Genomic DNA, 22,155 nt, shown 5'->3' on the forward strand with positions numbered 1-22,155 from the left:
CTTACTTATGTTGACAACGGTAACCATTTTTTTAGAATTGTGCCTGCCCCTAAAAAAACCCCTGATTTTCACAACACTGTAAAAGATGTCACGTTTTTCCTTTTTTTCTTGAAGAGGGATTCGGACTCTCCCAACAGCCTCAACTAAGATCCCTTCTGTGAAGAGTTAGCTAAGTCAGGTGGTGCCTGAATGAATCAAGGAACGACCTCAGTGAAGGACAAGTCGGATTTTATTTAAGGAGGTTCATCAAGAGCTCTTCCCTATTTACCACGAAACCCATCTCACCGCAGAAGCAGAAGCGAGGGGTGGGGTGGGGTTCCACAACCAGGGCAAATGCGTCCAGGTGATGGGAAGCAGCCTTGCGCCCCCTGGGGTCCTGCTGGCTCAGCTGAATGCGAGTCCGCTCTGCTGTTGGCGTGTCCAGGTCTCTGTCTGCTCCTGACTCGCTTTCACTGGCCCCTTTTCCTGGTATCTGTCCTCCTGCCGGTGGTCAGGATTGTGGGCTCTGCCTGCCGGTTAGAATTTGACACCCTCGCTCCTTCTTCTATGGTGACATCATTCTCAATTTTTTCAGGCAACTCTGTGTCCACATAAGATCCACTCCTGCCTGCCAAGCTTGATCTCAGAGTGAAAAAACGTACTCTCAGTTGTGAGGAAACCTGAAGGCCTAGGAGATTCTGTATAATTTAGAGAGCCCCCAAATCACACGTATAAGCCCATATTCTAAAATGTGGTTCTCTAGAGTTTATAATGGAATCAGAAAGTTTCTCTGCTGTGTACTGAAGTGTAGGGTTTTTCTCCCCCTCTCATTAAAAGGCGTGTTTGTCACATGCAGCTCCAGGTAGCCAAAGCTTGGAGATGTCTAGAATGACACTCCATTTAATTGTGCCTGTGCATGTGTGCATGTGGTATGTGTGTGTGTGTGTTCAGGTGGCTTAATATGAAGCCAAGATGTCTGGTCCTACATTAATCTTCAGGAGTGATGATTTTAATTTTGTAGTGAAGAAATAAAGCCAAATAAACAGGCAAAAAGTAAACCCATAACAATGGGGGGCTTTAACTTAACTAATCCACTCCATCTTTGACAGCAATTTGAGATTAAAAAATGGTCCAGAGGACAAAGTACATAATTAATGATGTGAAGAGCGATTCCTTCAAGTCCCATAAAAAAGAGTTCTCCCTGCCGTAATCATTTGTCCCGAGTTTTATTCACGCAAAAGCGATGGTTACTTCTTGCTTCTGTCCCCTTCATTCCAGTACTGCTCCGTCTGCATTTCGGTGAGTCGGGAAAGCGTGCGCTGAAATGCAAAGACTTCCTCTTCTCCAGTAAACATAGAGAGCCCTTCTGCTGAGTCCTGGTTACCAAAACACAAACCAAAAAACAAAAGGAGACAAACAAACAAAAAACAAAATCAAAAACAAACAAACCCAGCACCAATTAAAACTACCACAAATAAAAATTTACAGAACTAAGTACAGGCTTAAAACAACATTTTAGGTTTACCTTTTTAGGTTGGGATTATAAAAGGTTCTGTATTGTCACATACAATCTCTTAAATTAGACTAGAGAATCAACTACTTTAAACCAATAACCAATAGACAGAACATATTACCGGGGAGAAAACAATAGGGAAAACATGAGAAGAATAATTGATGCTGAAACATTGCCCCAAAATCCAAATACGAAGATTTCTGCGTGAAGAAAGATTTTGCAGGATGAAAATCTCCTGCAAGACCTAAAGGAAGGACAATGTCAGACAGAAAAAGAATTCTTTCTCCAAAAATGGACACCATAAATAAGTAACACCTGACAGCCTCCCGCAGAGCGCCGTGGGCTGGGCCACATTCCCGACAAGAGGCCCTGAGGCCAAGCCTCCGTGGAGCCTTTTCTGCACTGGCAGGCAGAGAGGTCTATGGGCCTGGAGATCCAGCCCAAGAGTCCACTTTGGGAAGGCAGAGCTGTCTTGAGCTACTTAACTAGGGTTAAGTTTGGGAATCCCTCTGTGAGGCCAGCAAACAGTCTGGTGATACCAACGTGGGCTGGTGGCCGGTACATGAGAAGGAGCAACTGTGTCTCTTCCCTTAGCAGTTTGCTAGCTTGCTTCCTCAGAAAACTTCTGGACTCCTTAGTCCATGCCTTCTGGGCTCACCCACCACAAAGCCCCAGAACCCTGCGGCCACGAGCCCTCAGTTCCTCGTGTAATGTTAGCCCTGCACGCAGAGCTTGCTTGGCCCTCTTTCTGAACCCTGATCCTAGGGAGAAAACTTGAAGAACCAATGATTTAAGGAACTTCAGAAATGGAAAAGACAAGGCCCCTTGGGTATATCTTTTCAAACAGTAAAAGACATTACTTGGATAGATGTATTGCTCTTAGAGAAACCACCAGCATATGGGTTTATAAGCAACTCTTTATTTCTACATAGAAGTTTAAGTAGTCTTATTTGGAAAGTTCACCTTTTAAATGAGTTATAGGCCTCATTTCCCCCAGACTCCTAAGCATACGTAACTTCTCCTCAGGTCAGAAAGGAACCGTTTCCTCATTCCAAATGGCCTTTCACCTCTGGGGTTGGAAGAATGGGGCTCCCCTCATTCTGGAGGTAAATTTTATGGACAGCTTTAAAATTTTGACTAATATTTCAACTGTTGAGAAATATACCCCGTAATATTCAGACAGAAGGAGGAAATGTAAAATCACTTCCACTTGGCCTGGGGCAAAACACCAGACCCCAAGCTCCAGAAGAAACAGGCCAGCACTGGCTCCTTCTCCACAGCGTGTCCCTGAAATGTTTACAGAATGGGGCTAGCAGATGAATAATGGATTTCTCTGTAAGCCAAAGGCCTTGCTAGGCACTTCACAGTCCTGGAGTAGCCAGCCCTCATGCTTGGACAATGTATCTATCTCGCGCTCTACAAATCCAGTAGACACTAAGAGTATCTGGAAAAGCCACGTAGTGTAGCAGAATGAGCCCAGAACCAGACACGGGTGCCCTGGTGTCCGGCTCTGACCTGCCATTAGTCACTGGTGTGAGCACAGGCCCACCGGTCCTCCTCTCTGGGCTGTGTTTTCGTTACATGCAAATACGGAGCATGAAGATCCCTTCTACCCTAAGACTATATGCTTTACATTTAGTGATACTGAGAAGAAGTCTGCTCTATTGGCTTTAGGAGGAAGCAGCAAATCAATGGTTAAATACATACTGTGTTCCTTCTTCAAAATGTAGCCACATTAAAAAAAAAAAAAAAAAACAACCAATGAGGCTGCTTTATAATAAAAAGAGATCATGTGATGTTGCCTACCTGGCTCAGCCCCAAATCATCCATCAGTACTCTGCTTTGCTCCAACTGGCCGTCCTGATGTTGATGCAAAAACAAGCTTCCTATAGAGGTCGCTGCGGAGCAGATGACGCGCACCTGGAAGAGGAAGAGGCCAGAAGGGTGGCGCTCCTTAAATTTCACATGTTGAGGCAAGAAAAAAAATCCCTCACAAAATAAAATTTGTTTGCCATCACAGGGTGCTAAGTTTGTGTCTCTTTAATGGGATATTTTTAAACTGCAGAGTTCTTTTCAAAAGATTTCCACACAGCTTGTGACAACCTATAGAGTAGGGAGCAAATGGTTTTATTAGGTGACTTGAGGCCTGGAGAGGTCTCTCTCAGCTCATGGTGCCAGCTCAGGTCTCCCAGTTGGAAGTCCAGTGGGCTTTCCATTACGCCCTGGGGCGGCCATTTACACCCGGCTGTCTGGGGCCTGTGTGTGCCGGGAGAACCTTCTGTGTACTGCAAAGAGGTTACCATCTTGTGTGAGTGAGTGGTGAGTTCAATGCATCACTACTCTCATTAGACCCTGACTGTCTAGAACCCACATTTGTATCAGCATCCTACCAAGACATTCTTCAAAAAGACTAAGCTTGACGTGAATATTTCTTGATTACACAGTGTTTGAGTGATTGTGCACATGTGACCATATATTGGAAACAGCTTTTCTATCTTTATAAATTTTACGTCCACCAGTTTAAATACAAACATACTCTTCTTATTGTTTAATAAGTTCTGAATTTGTTTTCAGGATTGACACGTACTCTTTAGACATCATTATTTAAAGAACGATGCCAAGACCTTAAAATAACGTATGACATTTGGGAATTGTTTTTCCGTATCTGGATGGCCTTCTACCCTCTCTTAGACATTACTTTTGACCAAAAATGACCCTATTTTCATTATTTAGATATGACTATCCTGATTTCACAAATTTCCATGAATACACTCCAGACTAATGCCTATTTGATGCTCCCAATTTCTGAAATAAGATCACTGCAACTATTCTTTAAACAAAGACCATAAACTCTAAATGTGTGATGTAGTTAAAGCAAATGTTAGAGGACAGCAGTTCTGGCTCTCTGCCACACTGCATAGAACTCTTCCTTCCCATTAACCAAGAAGTGAAAGGGAGGGTGTGAAACAGGACGAGGGGATGGGACAGAGGGCTGGGGACCATATGTTGTCTTTAAGGTATTCCTAGCTGACATGTAGATGAGAGTTTTATCAATCCTCCTAGTCTAAGAACCACATACTAATGCCCCCTCTACCACTTTTTCTTGAAGCATTAGCCCTCTAAAAACAGACGGCCACCTCCAGGCTCACTCCTTTCATTTTGGACCCCACATGGTTATTTCAGAGTGGGGTCTGGTCAGTGACAGGACCTGAATCCCGAGTTCTGGTGTTCTCAGCTTCCTGCCTCTCCTGCCTCCCTGAGCCCATGTACACCAGCCCTCTGGGAGTGTGTGTATGGCCCATCTGGATGTCCCTCATTGTGGCAGACTCCTCTCAGCACTGTACCTGAGCCAAGGTAGGTGCCCTCCATGCTCAGGCCTGCCACAGGGCCTTTGCTACAAAGCCCCCACCCACCCCGCCACCATGCCTTAGAGTTTAGGCATCACTTCTCAGCGTTTGTAAGAAGCAGTTGAAGAGCTTGCGAACATGCAGGTTTTCAGGTCCATCCCCTAGGATCAGGTTTACTGGACTAGGCGTGGAGTAGGCTCTGGAACATGGATCTTAAGTAGCCCGGGGGACTCTGAAGTAGGTCATCCTCAGCAGGATTTCCCCAGGTCCATCCCCAGCCCCCCAGAGATCAGTCTACTCTCCCCCAGACCTCATGGCACCATACTCCTCTCTCGATCCTTCCAAGAGACTAGACCTCAGGGATGACTTCACATTTAGTTCTGTGGATATTTGATGAATGCTTCTCTGACACTAGACTGTAAGTTCTATGAAGGCAGGCGTGAGATCTGGCTTTGCCTGTTGTTGAACTTCTAATACTTCGCACTGCACTTGACAAGAGAAAGGTTGCTGAATGAATGAATAAAAGAAACATTAAAATTTCATCTCTTCCTCCCAGTGGATCCTGGTACTTTTCTCCTCCTCTCAAAATCCCTTCAATTTTAGAATCACTGCTCTATCTATTTCTGTACACTAAGGAGAAATATTGTGTCTACTAGTAATATATTTAACTCTATGGATATTTAACTCTATTTTGAAGTCATACTTGTGCTTTTACCATATATATATGTATATTTATTAATTATTTGACACCGAGGAGACAGTGAGAGAGGGAATACAATCAGAAGGAGTGGGAAAGGGAGAAGCAGGCTTCCCACTGAGCAGGGAGCAGGATGTGGGTCTCAATCCCAGGACGCTGGATCATGACCTTAGCCGAAGGCTGATGCTTAACAACTGAGCCACCCAGGCACCCTATAGATGTATTTTTAAAAAGATCTATTTATTTATGAGAGAGAGAGCGTGAGCATGGCAGGGAGGCATAGAGGGAGAGGGAGGATCTCAAGCAGACTCCCTGTTGAGCATGGTGTCCGATGAGGGTTCTCGATCTCTTGACCCCAAGATTATGACCTGAACTGAAACCAAGAATTGGGTCCTCAATTGACTGAGCCACCCAGGTGCCCCACAGATATAGACTATTAATAGGGGCTCACCTTCACTGAACGTGCCTTACGTGGTCATTTAATCCTCACAACCACCATATGGAATAAGTACTATTATTCCCCTTTTCTTCTACAGAAGGCAACTGTGGCTCAAGAGATTAAGGTGGTCCTTAAGGCGGACAGCCTAGCTTAAAGCCAATTCTTTAATCAGTAGGCTATACTGCATCTGAAGAATGGACACGGGCTCATGGCTTAAACAAACAAAAAGATGATGCAAGGCTAGTTGCGAGGGTTTATGGGTCACAGGGAGAGAGAGCTCCAATAGTGAGGAGGAGGGTCCCGCATCATTCATTCATTTGTTCATTCATTATTTTTTCAGTCCAGTCATTTATTCATGCAACTCGTGAACTGACTGAGCACTCGATCTAGGTAAGGCATTTTGTTGTACAACACCAAGCGTGCACATTCTTCGTTCAATGTCTATGATGGCATCGTTAACATCAGTGTCTTCTGATGGAAGCCTGACTGACAATCCCACTATTTTTACTGCTGTCACTGATACTATGTAAACAGCCTTCGGCTTGTGCTAAGTGTTGTTCTGAGTGCTTTTCATGGATTAGCTTATCTTGCCCTCCACAATTCTCAGAAGGAAATACTATTATCCCCCAATTTGTAGATGAGGGCACTGAGGCACATAGAATAAACCAGGATTCCAGTCCAGGCCATCGGGCTTGTTTAGTCTTGAGAAAAATGCACTACATCCTTACCTTGAAATCATAGAAGTTATCAATGAGAGTGATGAATCTTCGAGCCTGTGTCCTCTTGGCCAGCGTAAATTGGGGAATGTTTCGTAAGAATACTGTATCGAAATTCTTTGACAGTTCCAGATAGTCACTGGCTCCAAGTGGCTGTAATTAAAATGAAAATGAAGACTAGAAAACTGAAGCCAATTCCAGTGGCCCAGAATTTGAAAATACCTCTTTTTCTGGTCATGGTGTGATCTAGGCGGCAGCTTTGGTGTGACTTGACCAAACGCAGCAGTGTTTTCACTGTGGGCTTAGGAGGGTATCTACTGTCATTGTAACAGTAACATAGAAAAGGGGCAAAAGAGAAGACAAGAGTGTGGTGGGGAGTGAAAGAGTATCTCGAGCCACCCCAGCCTTCTGTTTTTTAATTTCTATGACTTAACTGTAAACATGCCCCAACAAATCCTTCCTATGACTCCACTGCAAGCTGTCGCTGCTGTTAAATGGGCCATCTTATCATGGTGTGCCAACTCTTCTGTCGCCATTTTGAAATAAAGACTATGTTTCAGTGTGAAATCATCAGAAAATCTTTCTCATTTAATTTGAAATAGAGTTGTTCAGGTGCAGTGTCGTGAATGTAGCTAACTTCTGTAGGAAATACCCGACAGGTTAATGACCAAAGGCAGACAGAGGCCTGGAGCACAATTTGGTGCAGACTGCTCCCTCTTACTGTGAGGAGGGTACAACACTCAAGACTCACAAAATTATCCACAAAGGCACCACCTACGATATAAGGCACTTATTCCCAAAACACGACTTTAACTCATGAAATTTATGAAAACTATCAGCAAACATCCTCTGGGGTTAGGAACATTCCCAGCAAGCATTACCTCTCTTTTTAAGTTGCACATGGATGAGTGTTTCTGGCCCTTGCTACAGCGTGGATGAGACTGGGGCCTGAGTGGGCCAGGAGCTACTGTGAGGTACTCCTAGAAGCTCCTGGATCACCAGGACCCATCCCTGGGACACAGACGGCTGAGCCCCCTCAATTTCTGACAGAATCCGTCAATACTGCTCCCTGTCCAGAAATGTCTCCCTCCCTGTGGGAGTCATGTGCATCAAAACTTCTTCCAGAAATGCAGATTCGGCTATGTTCTTGGGAGAGTTAGGGATTTGTGAGGAGGGGAGACCACCATCCCCGCTGCAGAGTCCAACCATTGAAGCCTACACTCTCCTAACAAGTAGCGGAAACAAGTCACACTCAGGAAAAGAGACCTCTTATGGAGGTGTGCAGAGGCCAGAGTAAATCAGAGGGAAACTCTGGGGAAGTGGTTTCCTCAAGGGAGAGCAGCTCTAAGAAGGCTGCAGCAATTAAGAGACCCTGGGCAAAGGGGCAGGAAACAATCAGGAGAGAGCACAAAGAATGACCCAGCTCCTTTGGAAACCTGCTTCGAGAGGTCCCTTCCTCCCATCTCTCTCACCAACTAGGTAACAAATGGCGCCAGAAGAGGGGACCCTTGCTTTCCCATGTCCCTCCCCTGGCTGGGCAGCCTTTACCTGCATTTTACCTCCAATCATTTCCCATTTCCCTCCAGGCTGGCCTTACCTGAGACTCCCCTACTCACTGGGCCACACAGGAACTGGGGTGTGGGGTTTTGGGTTTGTCTGTTTAACCTGGGCTCTCTTAGGAGACAACCCTGCTGTTAAGCCTGTTATGGACCAGGAGTGAATCCTCAGTCTGGTATACCTTTGGCAAGTCACATCACCTTTCTCTTCCTTTAGCCTCCTATCTATAAAATGGGAGTTTGATTTCCTCGCTCACAGGATTGTGAGGATTCCACGAAAGAATACGTGTAAAGCCTTTAGCACAGTGCCTAGGGCACACGTTAGCACTCAGATCACTTTGGCTGCTTTTTATTTCGATTAGTTTGAGCCCAAACGATTAGGCTCAATAATGACAAGTTGAGGACATTCTCAATAGGACCGGTTAGTTATGTTCCACCACCGACCCCGTCCAAAACCCTAAATCAGTCTTTGTGCATCTGCCAGACCTCAGGGTCACAGCAGGGACCATCGGAGACTGTGGGATCCCACATAAAGAAGACAATTCCCTACAGCGGCGGGGAAGGTCACGTACGGCCTCTATGGGGAAACAACAAAACTCCTACAACAAGACACGCAGGCTCTGAGAGTGACACGCACCACTTTTTTTTAGATCAGTCAGGATTTAGTGTCTCATCTTTTGTAAATCAGAAAGTATATGTACAAAAAGTAACTGCTCATCTCAGGTCTATAGTTATGTATAATTAAACTCGTTCTTTATGCACGGATGTGATTTCTATCAGGATAACTACATGCCCAAGGAAAATCATCATCAGGAGAGCCCTGAAGTGCCTAGGGCAACTGGAAATCAGGATTCTGCCCACTCAGCTCTTTTAACAAATTATATACCTTTGTCAGAAGGTTCTGCATTTGCCGTTATATTAGCAAATGTCCCCTTCGCTCACATCCCTAAAACAATTATGTGCTCATTCACGTAAGGAAAATTAAGCTTTATGTAGCTTTCTATCTCCTTTAAAAACAGTGGTGATGGAGGCAATGAGGGGTAACTGTTTTCAGTGGATCCCGAGTTTCACTTTGGGATGAAGAGAGTTCTAGAAATGGACAGTGGTGACGGTTGCACAACAATGGGAATGTACTTAATGCCACTGAACTGTACCCTTAAAAATGGTTAAAATGGCAAATTTTACATTATGTATTATTTTACCACCACAACAGAAAAAAAAAAGATCATTAACACTAAGAAATGTTATTTGTTGCCAAAGAAATCCCAATTTAGGCCACAAAAGGCTAACAATATTACTTTTTTCTTTAAAAACTTAAGAAGAGGGGGGCCTGGGCGGCTCAGTGGGTTAAAGCCTCTGCTTTCAGCTCAGGTCATGATCCCAGGGTCCTGGGATCGAGCCCCACATTGGGCTCTCTGCCTAGTAGGGAGACTGCTTCCCTTCCTCTCTCTCTGCCTGCCTCTCTGCCTACTTGTGATCTCTGTCATACAAATAAATAAAATCTTTCAAAATAAATAAATAAACAAACAAATAAAAATAAAAAACATAAGAAGAAAGGGGTTGCCTGGGTGGCACACTCAGTTAAGCATATAACTCTTGGTTTTGGCTCAGTCATGATCTCAAGGTCGTGAGATCGAGCTCCTCCTGGGCCTCTGTGCTCAGCAAGGAGTTTGTTTAAGACTCTCCCTCTGCCCCATGCCCCCTGGAATAACTAAATCTTTAAAAAAAAAAAAATGGGAAGAATGAAATATATTAATTGAAGAAAGACATCTTTTCCCCAAGGAAATCAGCTCCAATAAGATTAATATTAATTTAAAATACAAAGCTTTTAGAAGGTATCTAAAAGAGTGTCTTCAACAAACTTTCAGGATTGATTTTGGTGTGAGATTGGGAGTTTTCTTTATTAGTCAGAAATGCTATTTTTCATTACATAAATAAGTCAAACTACTGTGGGCAAAAACTATGTTAAGACTCTTTGGAATCATTGGTCTGCCCCTTCCAGTCCTGTGACCTTGAGCAATCCCTCTGAACCTCCATTTCCTCATCTGTAAATGGGGGATCGTGGCAGGACAATTCTCCGGTTTGTCCTGATCTCGCATGTAAAATCTTTTAATAGTGGCCGTCACACAGTAAGTGCTCAATAAATGCTATTTACGGAGTTCTCGTGAAAAGCAAATGAAACAATATACGCAGAATACCTATTTGGCATACATTAGACTGATACTTAATATATAAAGTAGCTATATTCTTTATTAACTAATCAAATAACCTAGTTCTGAGCTGATGAGGTCACGCAGCCTAAACAAGTGAACAACTCGGCTAATTCCAATCTGCTTCTGCCTTTGTACTCAGCAGGTAAAAGGTGCTTCCTCTGGTCCTTTCTGCTGTCTCCGGTCCACCAAGATACCTGTCAGCCAGGTGCCTTAGCTCTCCACGAAGTCATTTATAGATGACAAAAACAGCATCTATCTCAGGCCCTCTCCCCCCCACTTCTTTGGTAATACCACCAGTCGGGGAAGGCTCCAGACCCAAAGAATGAACAACCCCTACCCCAGCATATGGCACATTGGAAGGGCTTCATATTCACTGAATGGATGAATGAATGAATGGTGCATAAAACCCAACAAAGCCCAAGGAGCATGCTTATTCCTTCTTTTATACTAATTTGCCTCCAAAACAACTGAACCACTTACAAAAAAAAAATCCCACTCTTTCTTCATTGGCCCAAACTCCTAGTTGTATATCCTAGTATGTACGTAGGAAAAGTCTAGGAAAATATAAACCAAAACGTGAACAACAGTTATCTTTGGCTGATGGAATAAAAGATGAATTTTGTTTTTTTCTTACACTGTTTTGATCTCCGCCACCCCCATCCCTGCCCCATGAACTTGTATTACTTTCAAACAGCAAAAACATAACGCTTTTTTGGGGGGTCATTTCTATAATGGGCATCTTATCATTTATCTTGCACGTGTGAGATCATAACATGAGTTTTGTCACGGACATTTTCCCCCCAGGTTTTCTTCATCTGAAGAAGTAGAGTTTTTTCAGGGACATTTATTTTTTTTCTTTTTCAGGGACATTTTTTTTTCTTTTTCTAAAAGATTTTACTTATTCATTTGACAGACAGAGTCCACAAGCAGGCAGAGAGGCAGGCAGAGAGAGAGGGGGAGGCAGGCTCCCTGCTGAGCAGGGAGCCCAATGCAGGACTCTATCCCAGGACCCCAGGACCATGACCCAAGCCGAAGGCAGAGCCCTCAACCCCTTTAAATGCCCCTGGGTGGCTTTGGCACCCCTCAGGGACATTTAAAAAAGAAAATAAAACATAAGGCTGAACATGTATTTTCTCCTTTATAGTCTGACAAAAGCATAAAGGATTTCATACTTGGGGTACAATTTGATTTCGGTTATACAGTAGGCTCAATTGATGCTTCTTCATGATAGGGTAGTGAGAGAGAGAGTGGGGAGGAGGTGAAAGGCAGCACCCCCCAGTAGCTCACGTTTAGCTCTTGCAGTCAAGCACCCGAGTTCCCCAGATCAAAGGCTCAGTGATGTTAAAATCCACGTCACAGTCCAGACTGATACACTCCCATTTATATCATGTCTTAACTTGAGCAAATTTTCTCCATGCAAGCTTGATTCTTGTTCACACAAGATGGTAACTATCAAAAATTTCTCTTCAAGTTTTCTTCAGATCATACTTAAAAATTTTTATTATCCTGTTCCTTTCAGTGGCAGCAACTTCTTGCTAGACATGTCTCCAAAGGCAAGGGAACCGAAAGCAAAATGAACTATTGGGACTTCATCAAGATAACAAGCTTTTGCACAGCAAAGGAAACAGTCAACATAACTAAAGAGAACCTACAGAATGGGAGAAGATGTTTGCAAAGGACATATTGATAAAGATCTATAAAGAATTTATCAAACTCAACACCCCAAACCCAAATAATCCAGTCAAGAAATGGGCAGAAGCAATGAACAGACAATTCTCCAAAGGAGACATACAAATGTCCAACAGACACAAGAAAAAATGCTTCACATCTCCTGGCGTCAGGGAAATACAAACCCAAACTGCAACGAGATACCACCTCACACCAGTCAGAATGGCTAAAATTAATGTCAGGAAATGACAGGTGTTAGCAAGGACGCGGAGAAAGGGGAACCCTCCTACACTGTTGGTGGGAATGCAAGCTGGTGCAGCCACTCTGGACAACAGTATAGAGGTTCCTTGAGAAGTTAAAAATAGAGCTACCCTACGACCCAACAATTGCACTACTAGGTATTTCTCTCAAAGACACAAATGTAGTGTTCTGAAGGGGCACCAGCGGCCCAGTGTTTACAGCGGCAAAGTCCACAATAGCCAAACTAAGAGTCCAGATGTCCATTGACAGAGGAAGGAATAAAGAAGATGTGATTATATATATATATATATATATATGCACACATATGTATATATGTATACATACACACATACACACACAATGGAATATTACTCAGCCATCAGAAAGGATGAAATTTTACTATTTACATCAACATGAATGGAACTGAAGGGTATTGTGCTGAGTGAACTAAGTCAGAGAAGGAAAATTATATGGTTTTACTCCTTAGATGTGGAATATAAGAAACAGCACAGAGGATCACAGGGGAAGAGAGGGGAAACTGAATGGGAAGAAATCAGAGAGGGAGACAAACCATGAGAGACTCTTAACCACAGGAAACAAACTGAGGGTTGTTGGAGGGGAGGGGGAGAGGGGACGGGGTCCTTGGTGATGGGCATTAAGGAGGAGAGCACATGATGTGATGAGCACTCAGTGTTATACGCAACTGGTGAATGACTGAACTCTACATCTGAAGCTAATGATGTACTGTATGTTGGCTAACTGAATTTAAATTTTAAAAACTTTATTATCATTAAAAATTATTAATCAGGAACTGCACTTAGCCACTTCAAATCAAAGCTGATTTTTAAAAAGTTATGTTCACGGAGCCAACTTTTCTCATTAAATTTGAAGAGATTTTATTTAAAAGTTTTGTTCAAATTCGATATTTGCTATATTTAATGTATCTTTGTAAGTTTATTTTTCTTCTGATGACATCATAGAAATTTAGTCAATGTTTTCATCAAAACACATAGGTGCTCAAAAATTATCTTATCTAGCCCTATGTGCCACCCAAATGGTATGTTGCTGCAGGACTACGGATCCCCCTTTCCCCAGTATTCAATATTTAAATGTGTGTGGGGGCATTCAAGTGCATTAAGTTAAAAATTCTCTAAAAAATTATGATAATTTTAAACCTTTTTAAAATATTTTTGGAAAAATGAAGAATGCCTATGTGCGGTAGTCTGATTATAATAATGGCTCCAATTGTTCTTGCCTCTTTGTCTACACTCTTTGGGTTGTGACTTTCCATCTCTCCCATTAAGGCATGACATCTCCCTAGCTCTTCAGTCTGGGCTGGACTTGTAATTCACCACGGTCAACAGAATGAGGCAAAAGTCACAATTTTCCAGTTCTGAGCTTAGGTCTCAAGAAGCTTTGCCTGCTTCTGCTGTTTTGCAACACAATACACAAATGAAAAATATAGTCAAGCTCCCTGGCACCCAGAGAAAGACAAAACAAGAATGATGTGTCATTCTTCATATAGCAGTTTTGCAAAGAAAAATAAGTCATTACTACCCGATGCTGGCAAATAGGTAATGGGACACCCACTGCTGCTAAAAAAGTAAATCAGTTTAGCTGCTCCAAAAGAAATTTGTTGGATTGTATGAAGAGCCCTGAAAGAAGTCATAACCTTGGCCTAGCTGTTATGTTCCTAGAAATCAATCTGTAGTTAACGATCAGAAATTCAACCAAAGGCAATAGACAGGATTATTTATAACTATGCGAACCGAATCAACTTTAAAATATAACACCAGAGGAATGACTCAATAAATTATGGCACACTGATATAATGGAATATATTACCAATATAGAACAATGTTTCTGAAACATTTTATGACATGGAAACATCCTTACGATAAAAGTGAAAAAAAGCATAATTCAAAATTATATTCGTAGTAAGGTAGCTATTTTGCTCTAAATAGATACGTAGGAAAAGGGCCAAGTAAATATGTAAAAATGCTAACAATCGTTATCTCTAAGTGGTCTGAGTGATAGACTTAGAGGACTGTATTTTATATTTTATCATCTTCATTTTTTAGATTTTTCTGTATTTTTCAAAAGGGAGAGAAACAAAATCTATTATGACAAAAGAGTAAAAACAGAATGATGTGGCAAGACAATGTCGAAGATCTTTATTGAGTCCAAAGTATACTCTTCGTTTTTGTTTTTCAGCTCTCTGGTCCCCTTCATCTCCCCTAAGAAGGAAGAGTGAGTGTGTACAACAGTCACCGTACGTGCATATACTGAAGAGCTTGAGGAGCTCCAAATCTATTCCAACTTGCCCCTGCCACTGTCATTTACTCCACTGTCCAAGACGGGGAGTCCCGGAAGGGTCAGTACTCTCTCGTTCACCTGAGTGTCCGTAGCACCTAGCCGAAGGGGGACCGGAATCTTGCCCGATACAAGACTAGTGAATAAGCGAACACAGTAGTACAATCTCTTCTTCAGAATCAATGCTAACCCCTGACTGCTTAAAAAACACAAGGTTTGTACTAAATCTTACAAGAACTTGGCAAAACACAAAGACCCGTTTCTCCACTCTTTCGACCTAACATACCACCGAATTGCACTCACAGGGTATCTATAGCAGTTGTAAGTCTTTATACTTTCATTTGCATTAGTTGATCCTCTTCTGTAAGTAAACCAGAGCACGAGACACCTTCCGAAACCATAATTAGTATTGTAAATTCCTGCATTGTGTCCGATGAATAATTAATGCACGTGACTATTTTCGAGTACGGATGCCACTTCAGTTGGTAGCATCCTTGAGTACGTAATTCTAGCTCAAAATTCAAGTAGCGTTATCTAATGCAGATTCTTCTTATGATAGATAATGATGACATTCTCCGTCTTTCTACCTGAGCGATTAAAAAGTTTAATAGTCTTTGATGTGGCTGGTTATCTGAATAATTTTCTAAACAGAAACAATTAAAACCCACTTATTTGATGCTTTGTGCATTCTCGACTATTGTTTCCAGCTCTTTGTTTCTGGGGAAACCTGATGAAAACTTAAAGAACTTTAAATCTATAATGAGTTTCCAAAGAGCGTTTGTTTTCCTTAATTACCGGGAGTATACAGCTGGATTACACGTAGCACAGTTCCTCTAACAAACTTTGAGGAATAAAGAGCTTGCCTGCTGTCTTCTTTCTCCTGCATGAGAACCGGCACAGCTGTCCGCTGAGGTTTGACCCTGGCGCCGGGAGTGGGGATTTTCTCAAAGCCACGCCAGTGTGAAATGCACGAGCCTCACCGTCGGGCTGCCTTCTGCCCTGCAAGGAGCGGTTGATCCACTCCAGCACACACGAATGAGCTGTCAGCTCGAGTTTCTTTTTTCTCTGCCCGGCTAATGCTTGTTCTGCCACCATTATTTCAGCTCAAGTAGGATGATTATTATTTCAAGCGCTGTCTAGATGATATTGTCCTCAGGGTTACCCTTTATAGACTCCGCTTTATAAATTCCTCATAGTGTCACCCTGATAACTCCTCATTAAACAAGTATGTGTGGCATCTTGCTTTGTGTACACAGACATGACAATACGTCGTATCTTAAAGAGAAGTACTTTTTAATAGAAAAAAAAAGCACTTTAACGGAATTAGGGTGAAGGCGTTCTTTTCAAAACAAACTAAGAATATCGTATGAATTTGTTAAAACAACTAGGTGCATCAAATCAATAAAGATAATAATTGGAAAAACAACGCAGTGAAATGTGTGTATTTGTAGAGTACAGAATTTTCCAAGATTCGTAATACGGCCCCTTACTATGAGAAATCTCATTACTATGAAGTCTGTAACATCCAACCGGGAAATAGTTCACCATTCCAGAAATTACTATCATTTCTTACACACATTCTACTCTAGAAGGTGTTCTCTCGTGGGCTGAGGCAAAGTTTTACTGCTTAACTTAACAGAGTCTCTATGGTAGAAGGCTAGTTCTACCCAAAACTACCAGATCTTTACTCAACTCCTGTCCCCTTGATGGCCAAATATAGTACTCTTTGTGGGGATGGGAGGAGTGTTGCATTTTTAACAGAATTTGTAGAAACAATGATTAAACAACAACAACAAATCAATGTGGCAAACCAGAGGCAACTGCACTCTTTCCTCACCCTGGCTTGACTAGCTTTGTATACGTAATAAATCTCCAAATTCTGGAGTTATCCAATTCTGGAGATTCCAGAACTGACAACTTTCTTAAAACACAAACCACATCAAATCAGATCTATTAAACGCCTGCTATATATCAGAACAAATGAGCTGGTTTATCCCTAGAAATACTTCCAGTTCATTTGGGAAAAAAAAACTCCAACAACTGGCACAAAGACATCTGATGTATTGTCTATAGCACAGAAAGCCAAAATGTAAAGTGTGGAGATTAAGTTAAAAACACACCGTTAGAAGAACATGAAGAAGTAGGAAATCGTTCAATTCAGCATTATTACTAAGAAGCATCACTGAGTGTAAGCGCCAATACAGCTCCAAGGAAATAACATAAAAACTACAAAAGCATCTCCAGGAGATGGCAGGAATTACTGACGTGGACCATTCTAACCACTGGGACTGAGTAAACCAGACTATAACTTGGAGCTGGCATCTGACTAGGATGGAGTCTTCAATTGTTTAACAGACATGGAAAACTTGAGGGGACTCAAGAGTTGCTTCTTGGGGAAGTGGGATAGACTGGGATCAACCATGCCAAAGGAATGAACAATAGTAAATAAATTAGTGTGCCTTAGATCCCTCCCCTCAGAAAAACCCTAAATGCTTCTGGAATTAGAAAGTCTTACCCAAGTATCTTATTCAGTTTGTTTTCAGTTTAACTATAGTGTGAGGGATGGTGAGAAAGCAGCCTCGAGTCTATGAGGAGCAGGCCTGCTTCTTTGGTTTTTAAGGCTGGGGGAAATGACCTCAGAGCCTCCCTCATGGACCTTGGCTATCCTCATCCTAGAACATGGCTTCCCCATAAGATTATTCAACCTGGCTAGACTCTCCTACTAGTTCTCTCCTACTAGTATCTAAGATCTCTGAATTAAGATAACAAGAGGTTTATGCTCAAGATCTTTTCAAAAAGTTTTATTTTTCTTAGTAATCTCACAACCCCAAGATCTTACATGAGGCTCGAACTCACAACCCCAAGATCAAGAGTCACGTGCTCCACCAACTAAGCCCTCCGGTGACCTTAAGCTCTAGATTTTATAAGAAGCCGTGGGCACACTTTGGATTAAGGGGTTTTATTTCTTGTGGCTTCTAAAATTTGTTTAGCTTCAAGCCAGCCCTAGGGAAACCAAGGTCTAGAAAAATGGGGACAAAACAAGTTAGTTGAGCAATGTGTTACATGGATCATTTAGCATAAGAAAAGAACCCAAATTCTTCATCTCTAGGAACACAGATAGCACGGGGCTTTTCAAAAACATTCCATACACAAATGTGTGTGAGTATGTTATAACTATTTCACTGGTTAGTTTTTTTAAAGGAGTTTTTGGTTAGAAGGAATTTAATGTGATCCTCTACTGATAATTAACCATATATAATTAACCCATTCAAGTCATACAGAATGAGAGAGAAGTTATTTCAGCTGCACAAACAGCTAGTTCTTTGAAAGGACTAATCTAGATATTAGCAATCTAGCAGACACTGAAAAAAATATTGCTGGGGAAGAAAAATAGTCCAACTATTACTAGAATTATTTTACAAACTCATTTATGAAAACAATGCTGTAACAACCGCCTTCTAATTTCCCACTGGCAAAAAAATATTTTAATAGCTAGTATAAAATGGAAATTTAAAATTTAAACATTATTATTAATGCCTCAGACATTATAATATCTGATTGTACAGACTACAGAAGGAAATAAATGTATGTGGCCAAGGCTGAAATACGTTTCCATCCTGTTGTCTATTTTTGAATGATTTTAATAAGAATGTACATAGTAATGGCGAAGTAATTAGTAAAAACACGATTCTACCAAATTCACTGAAATCAGTAGCTGAAGACTACCATCATCAAGCCATCCCGAGCATCCCCTCGGTAGAGGGCAGTATTTGCTACATCTCTGTTGGAGGAAACAGTGTTCTAAATTTGCCTGGTTTTGAGATCCAGGAGAAACGTGAAAGATTACTCCCAAAGGAGGTTCTACACCTTCGCTACTGGTCCTACTCGTGCCTTTGAAAAAAAAAGGTCGATCCACGCAAACTTCTTTTGGAAATCAAAGTGAAGAGGCATAAAAAGTAACACCACACTATAAAGCAAGACGAGACTTTAGAATATCAAGTAACTTAATTTAAACTTGAGGATGATCACTTCTTAATATGTTAAAGTCTTAGAAATGCAGAAATGCAGAGATTTTGGTTTTGTTTTGCTTTTCCTCGAGAGAGTTCATTGGGTCTCCCCAATCCTCTTAGATTTGGATATTGAAAAAGCCTAATCAGAGTTGGGAACAAAATAGCTATAAAGAATTATTCTTCCTCCAAATCATGGACATACTTGGTGAAAAATGCTAATTCATATTCTAAAGATATTAAAAAGTTAATCAGAGCAAGGCTGAACGCTTCTCTGTGCTTCTGGATACACAAAGACCCGAATCCTTCAAACTGAGTAGACCAAGAGAATTTTTCACTACACCTTCTTACCAAAAAGACAACCTTGAATTATCTGCTGCCCAAAGTTTTATACAACATTCGTGAGAAGCTTGAACATGAGTCTATCCAATCTCTATAAGCATTTATCCAGCCTCTAAATGACCTGTGGATCAAGCCTGATAATAAATAGAAAAGCTTACTCAGGAAGTGCTTTTTTAACCTCTAAAGCACTAGTTTCATTGAAAAGTGCTTTTTCATTATGCCCCCCAGGTTGATTATAAGAATCTGTGCCACACACACCTGTATTGGCAGCAGGGATAATGCTGAGAAAACTGTCTGCTGGCATCTTTCAGAAGTTTCTACATGCAAGCCCAAGTTTCAGAAAGAACCTTACTTCTAACTGATTCTCTTTCTTCGAACTTAATGAACATCTTTCTCCCTATTTAACTGAGAGAAGGCTGAGAGCTGATATTAACTGCTCAATTTGAGAACCCTCAAATTGAGTTTATGACATATATTAATATATACTAACTTTTTCTTTCAACTTATTCTCTATTTTTTCTTTGTCCTCCTTTCAAAAAATCTACATAATTCTATTTGTGAGTATATATGTGTATCTGTAATACTTTTTGGAACCAAGGTATAAATAAATACATGCCTGCATTATTCTTTTTCTATTTCTTTTCTTTTCTTTTCTTTTTTAGAGGGGAAAAGAGGCAGAGGGAGAGGGTGAGGGAAAGAGACAATCTTAAGCAGGCTCCATGCCCAGCATGGAGCTCGACACTAGATTTGATCTCATAACCCTGAGATCATGACTGGAGCCAAAATCAGGAGTTGGATGCTTAACTGACTGAGCCACCTAGGCAACCCTCTTTTTCTATTTCTTCTTAAAGCTTATTTTGTTTTTAGTCTGCTTTTAAATAGGAAGTAAAGGGACATAAAATGTAAGAACTTCAGATACTAAACAGCAATACCTCTTTTAAGTTTGTTCGTTAACTTAAACTCACTTTTATGTGGAATCTAAAAAACAAACAATACCAAACTCACAGAATAAAAGAACAGATTTGTGGTTACCAGAGGTGGGGAGCTGGGAGGAGAGGAAATGGAGGAAGGTGGTCAGAAGGTACGAATTTTCAGTTATGAGACAAATACTCTTCTTTTTATCTATGCGAGACAATGGATGTTCACTAAACCTACGGTGGTAATCATTTCACAATCTGTATAAATCAAACCATCATACTGTACATCTTCAACCTTAAAATGGTGACATATATCAATTATTTCTCAATAACCCGGGGAAAAGGTATGCAGGGTAATTTTTTATCTCCATGTAAATGTGAGTAATTTATATTTTATGGTTTTTCCATGTACATCAAAGCTGGAAAATATTACATTAAGTTATTAAGAGCAGAGGCCTATTACACAGGTCTACAAAATAATCTCCAAGTCCTAAGATGCTACCAATCTAGTAAATTACTTCCATTTTTAAAAATTCAAGGAGGTACCTGGGTGGCTCAGTTGGTTAAGCATCTGCCTTTGGCTCAGGTCATAATCTTAGGGTTGTGGGATCGAGCCCCGCATTGGGCTCCCTGCTCATTGTGGAGCCTGCTTTTCCCTCTCCTCCCTGCTTGCGCGTGCTGTCTCTCTCTTTCTCTCAAATAAATAAATAAAATCTTTTTTAAAATTCTTCAAGAAAATGGTGGGAAATTTTAGCTGTTTCTAATGTAGCTTTGATTCAGCTGTACTAGGATCCTGACTCGGTTTCCTTCCACTAAATCCCACAATAAGATTTTCCAATCCCTGGGGCACCTGGGTGGCTCAGTGGGTGAAAGCCTCTGCCTTTGGCTCCAGGTCATGGTCCCAGAGTCCTGGGATCAAGCCCTGCATCGGGCTCTCTGCTCAGCTGGGAGCCTGCTTCCCCCCAACCCCTGCCTGCCTGTCTACCTACTTTGGATCTCCGTCTGTCAAATAAATAAATAAATAAAATCTTAAAAAAAAAAAATTCCAATCCCATCCACACTGCTCATCTCTTCCATTTTCAGCATTAGTTCAGGTGATTTCATTGACTCCTTTCAACTTCAAACTAATACATCTCTATAAATGACTTCCAGATCTGGATCTTCAGTCTTAGATTCCCAGTTGTTTTTAAGTCCCCTTCTCTGACCTCAGGTATCTGTTAAGGGTCCTGCCATCCCTCTGGTCATCCAAACTGAAAACGTTAGAGCCCTAGGTGGCTCATCCTTGGCCCTGAGAATTCTCTACCCCCAATCTTAGAGATTTCCCTCATGTTCACCTTGTTCTTTCCAATATACCATGTATGCCTGTTTTACGGGGCAATTGGGACAGAGATTCTGTCTCTGTTTGCCAAGCCATGGACCCTGGTGAGAGGGCAACATCCTTCTAGAGGAAGGGCCACACAAAGGCATGATGTGATCACTTAGCTCCACGCCCATCTTGGGGAGCTTTATCTAGTGTACACAAAACCCCCATCCATGGTAGCAATGCCAATCTTACACAGCTCTGCCAGATTATCCAACATAGATCTGTTAAAAAATAATGATGTTTGGGACGCCTGGGTGGCTCAGTTGGTTGGACGACTGCCTTCGGCTCAGGTCATGATCCTGGAGTCCCAGGATCGAGTCCCACATCGGGCTCCCAGCTCCATGGGGAGTCTGCTTCTCTCTCTGACCTTCTCCTCGTTCATGCTCTCTCTCACTGTCTCTCTCTCAAGTAAATAAATAAAATCTTTAAAAAAATATAATAATAATAATGATGTTTGTTTTAGGCTGATGAAGTTTCTAATTGAAACTCTATTTATCACCTAATATGCAAGCCACTTTGTACTGACTTCAATCCATCTATCCTGAGTGCATACCACTCTCCTACATATGATCTAAATTCTACCCATGACACTTAAAAAAGAATTGGAAAAAGAATTCTGGGTTGCTGGGTGTTTTTTCCTTTGAGGAGTTTAACGATGATATTGCACTCTTTTCAGGTGTTCATTACCAGCCTTTAATCATACTATTGTTCCCATGGCTGCATCTTTGGTTTTCAACAGAATGACTATGATGTACATAGTGATTTTCTTTCTATCTTTAGGGGTTGGTTGAGCTTCAGGGATCTGTATATTTATATCTTATCTTAGATTTGGAAAAACTTCAGCC

The 22,155-nt window shown here is 41.5% G+C and overlaps 1 protein-coding gene across 3 annotated transcripts in view; it reads right to left on the reverse strand.

Annotated features, from left to right (window-relative positions):
• Positions 1-211: 211 nt before the first annotated feature.
• The window catches only part of AFG1L (AFG1 like ATPase), a 221,097-nt gene continuing 199,153 nt past the window's right edge, over positions 212-22,155 (reverse strand). For 2 of the 3 annotated variants that reach the window (XM_032338881.1, XM_032338880.1), the window contains 3 exons: positions 6,704-6,844; positions 3,299-3,412; positions 212-1,355 (listed from right to left, as the gene is read on the reverse strand). In XM_032338881.1, the coding sequence (XP_032194772.1) occupies positions 1,227-1,355; positions 3,299-3,412; positions 6,704-6,844 (384 nt within the window). In that variant the 3' untranslated portion in view covers positions 212-1,226. Of the gene's footprint in view, positions 1,356-3,298; positions 3,413-6,703; positions 6,845-22,155 lie in introns of those variants that run through there. The other variant, XM_032338882.1, reaches the window with a different exon arrangement.

Source organism: Mustela erminea, chromosome 4, assembly GCF_009829155.1.
Source record: "Mustela erminea isolate mMusErm1 chromosome 4, mMusErm1.Pri, whole genome shotgun sequence".
Classification (NCBI taxonomy): Eukaryota; Metazoa; Chordata; class Mammalia; order Carnivora; family Mustelidae; genus Mustela; species Mustela erminea.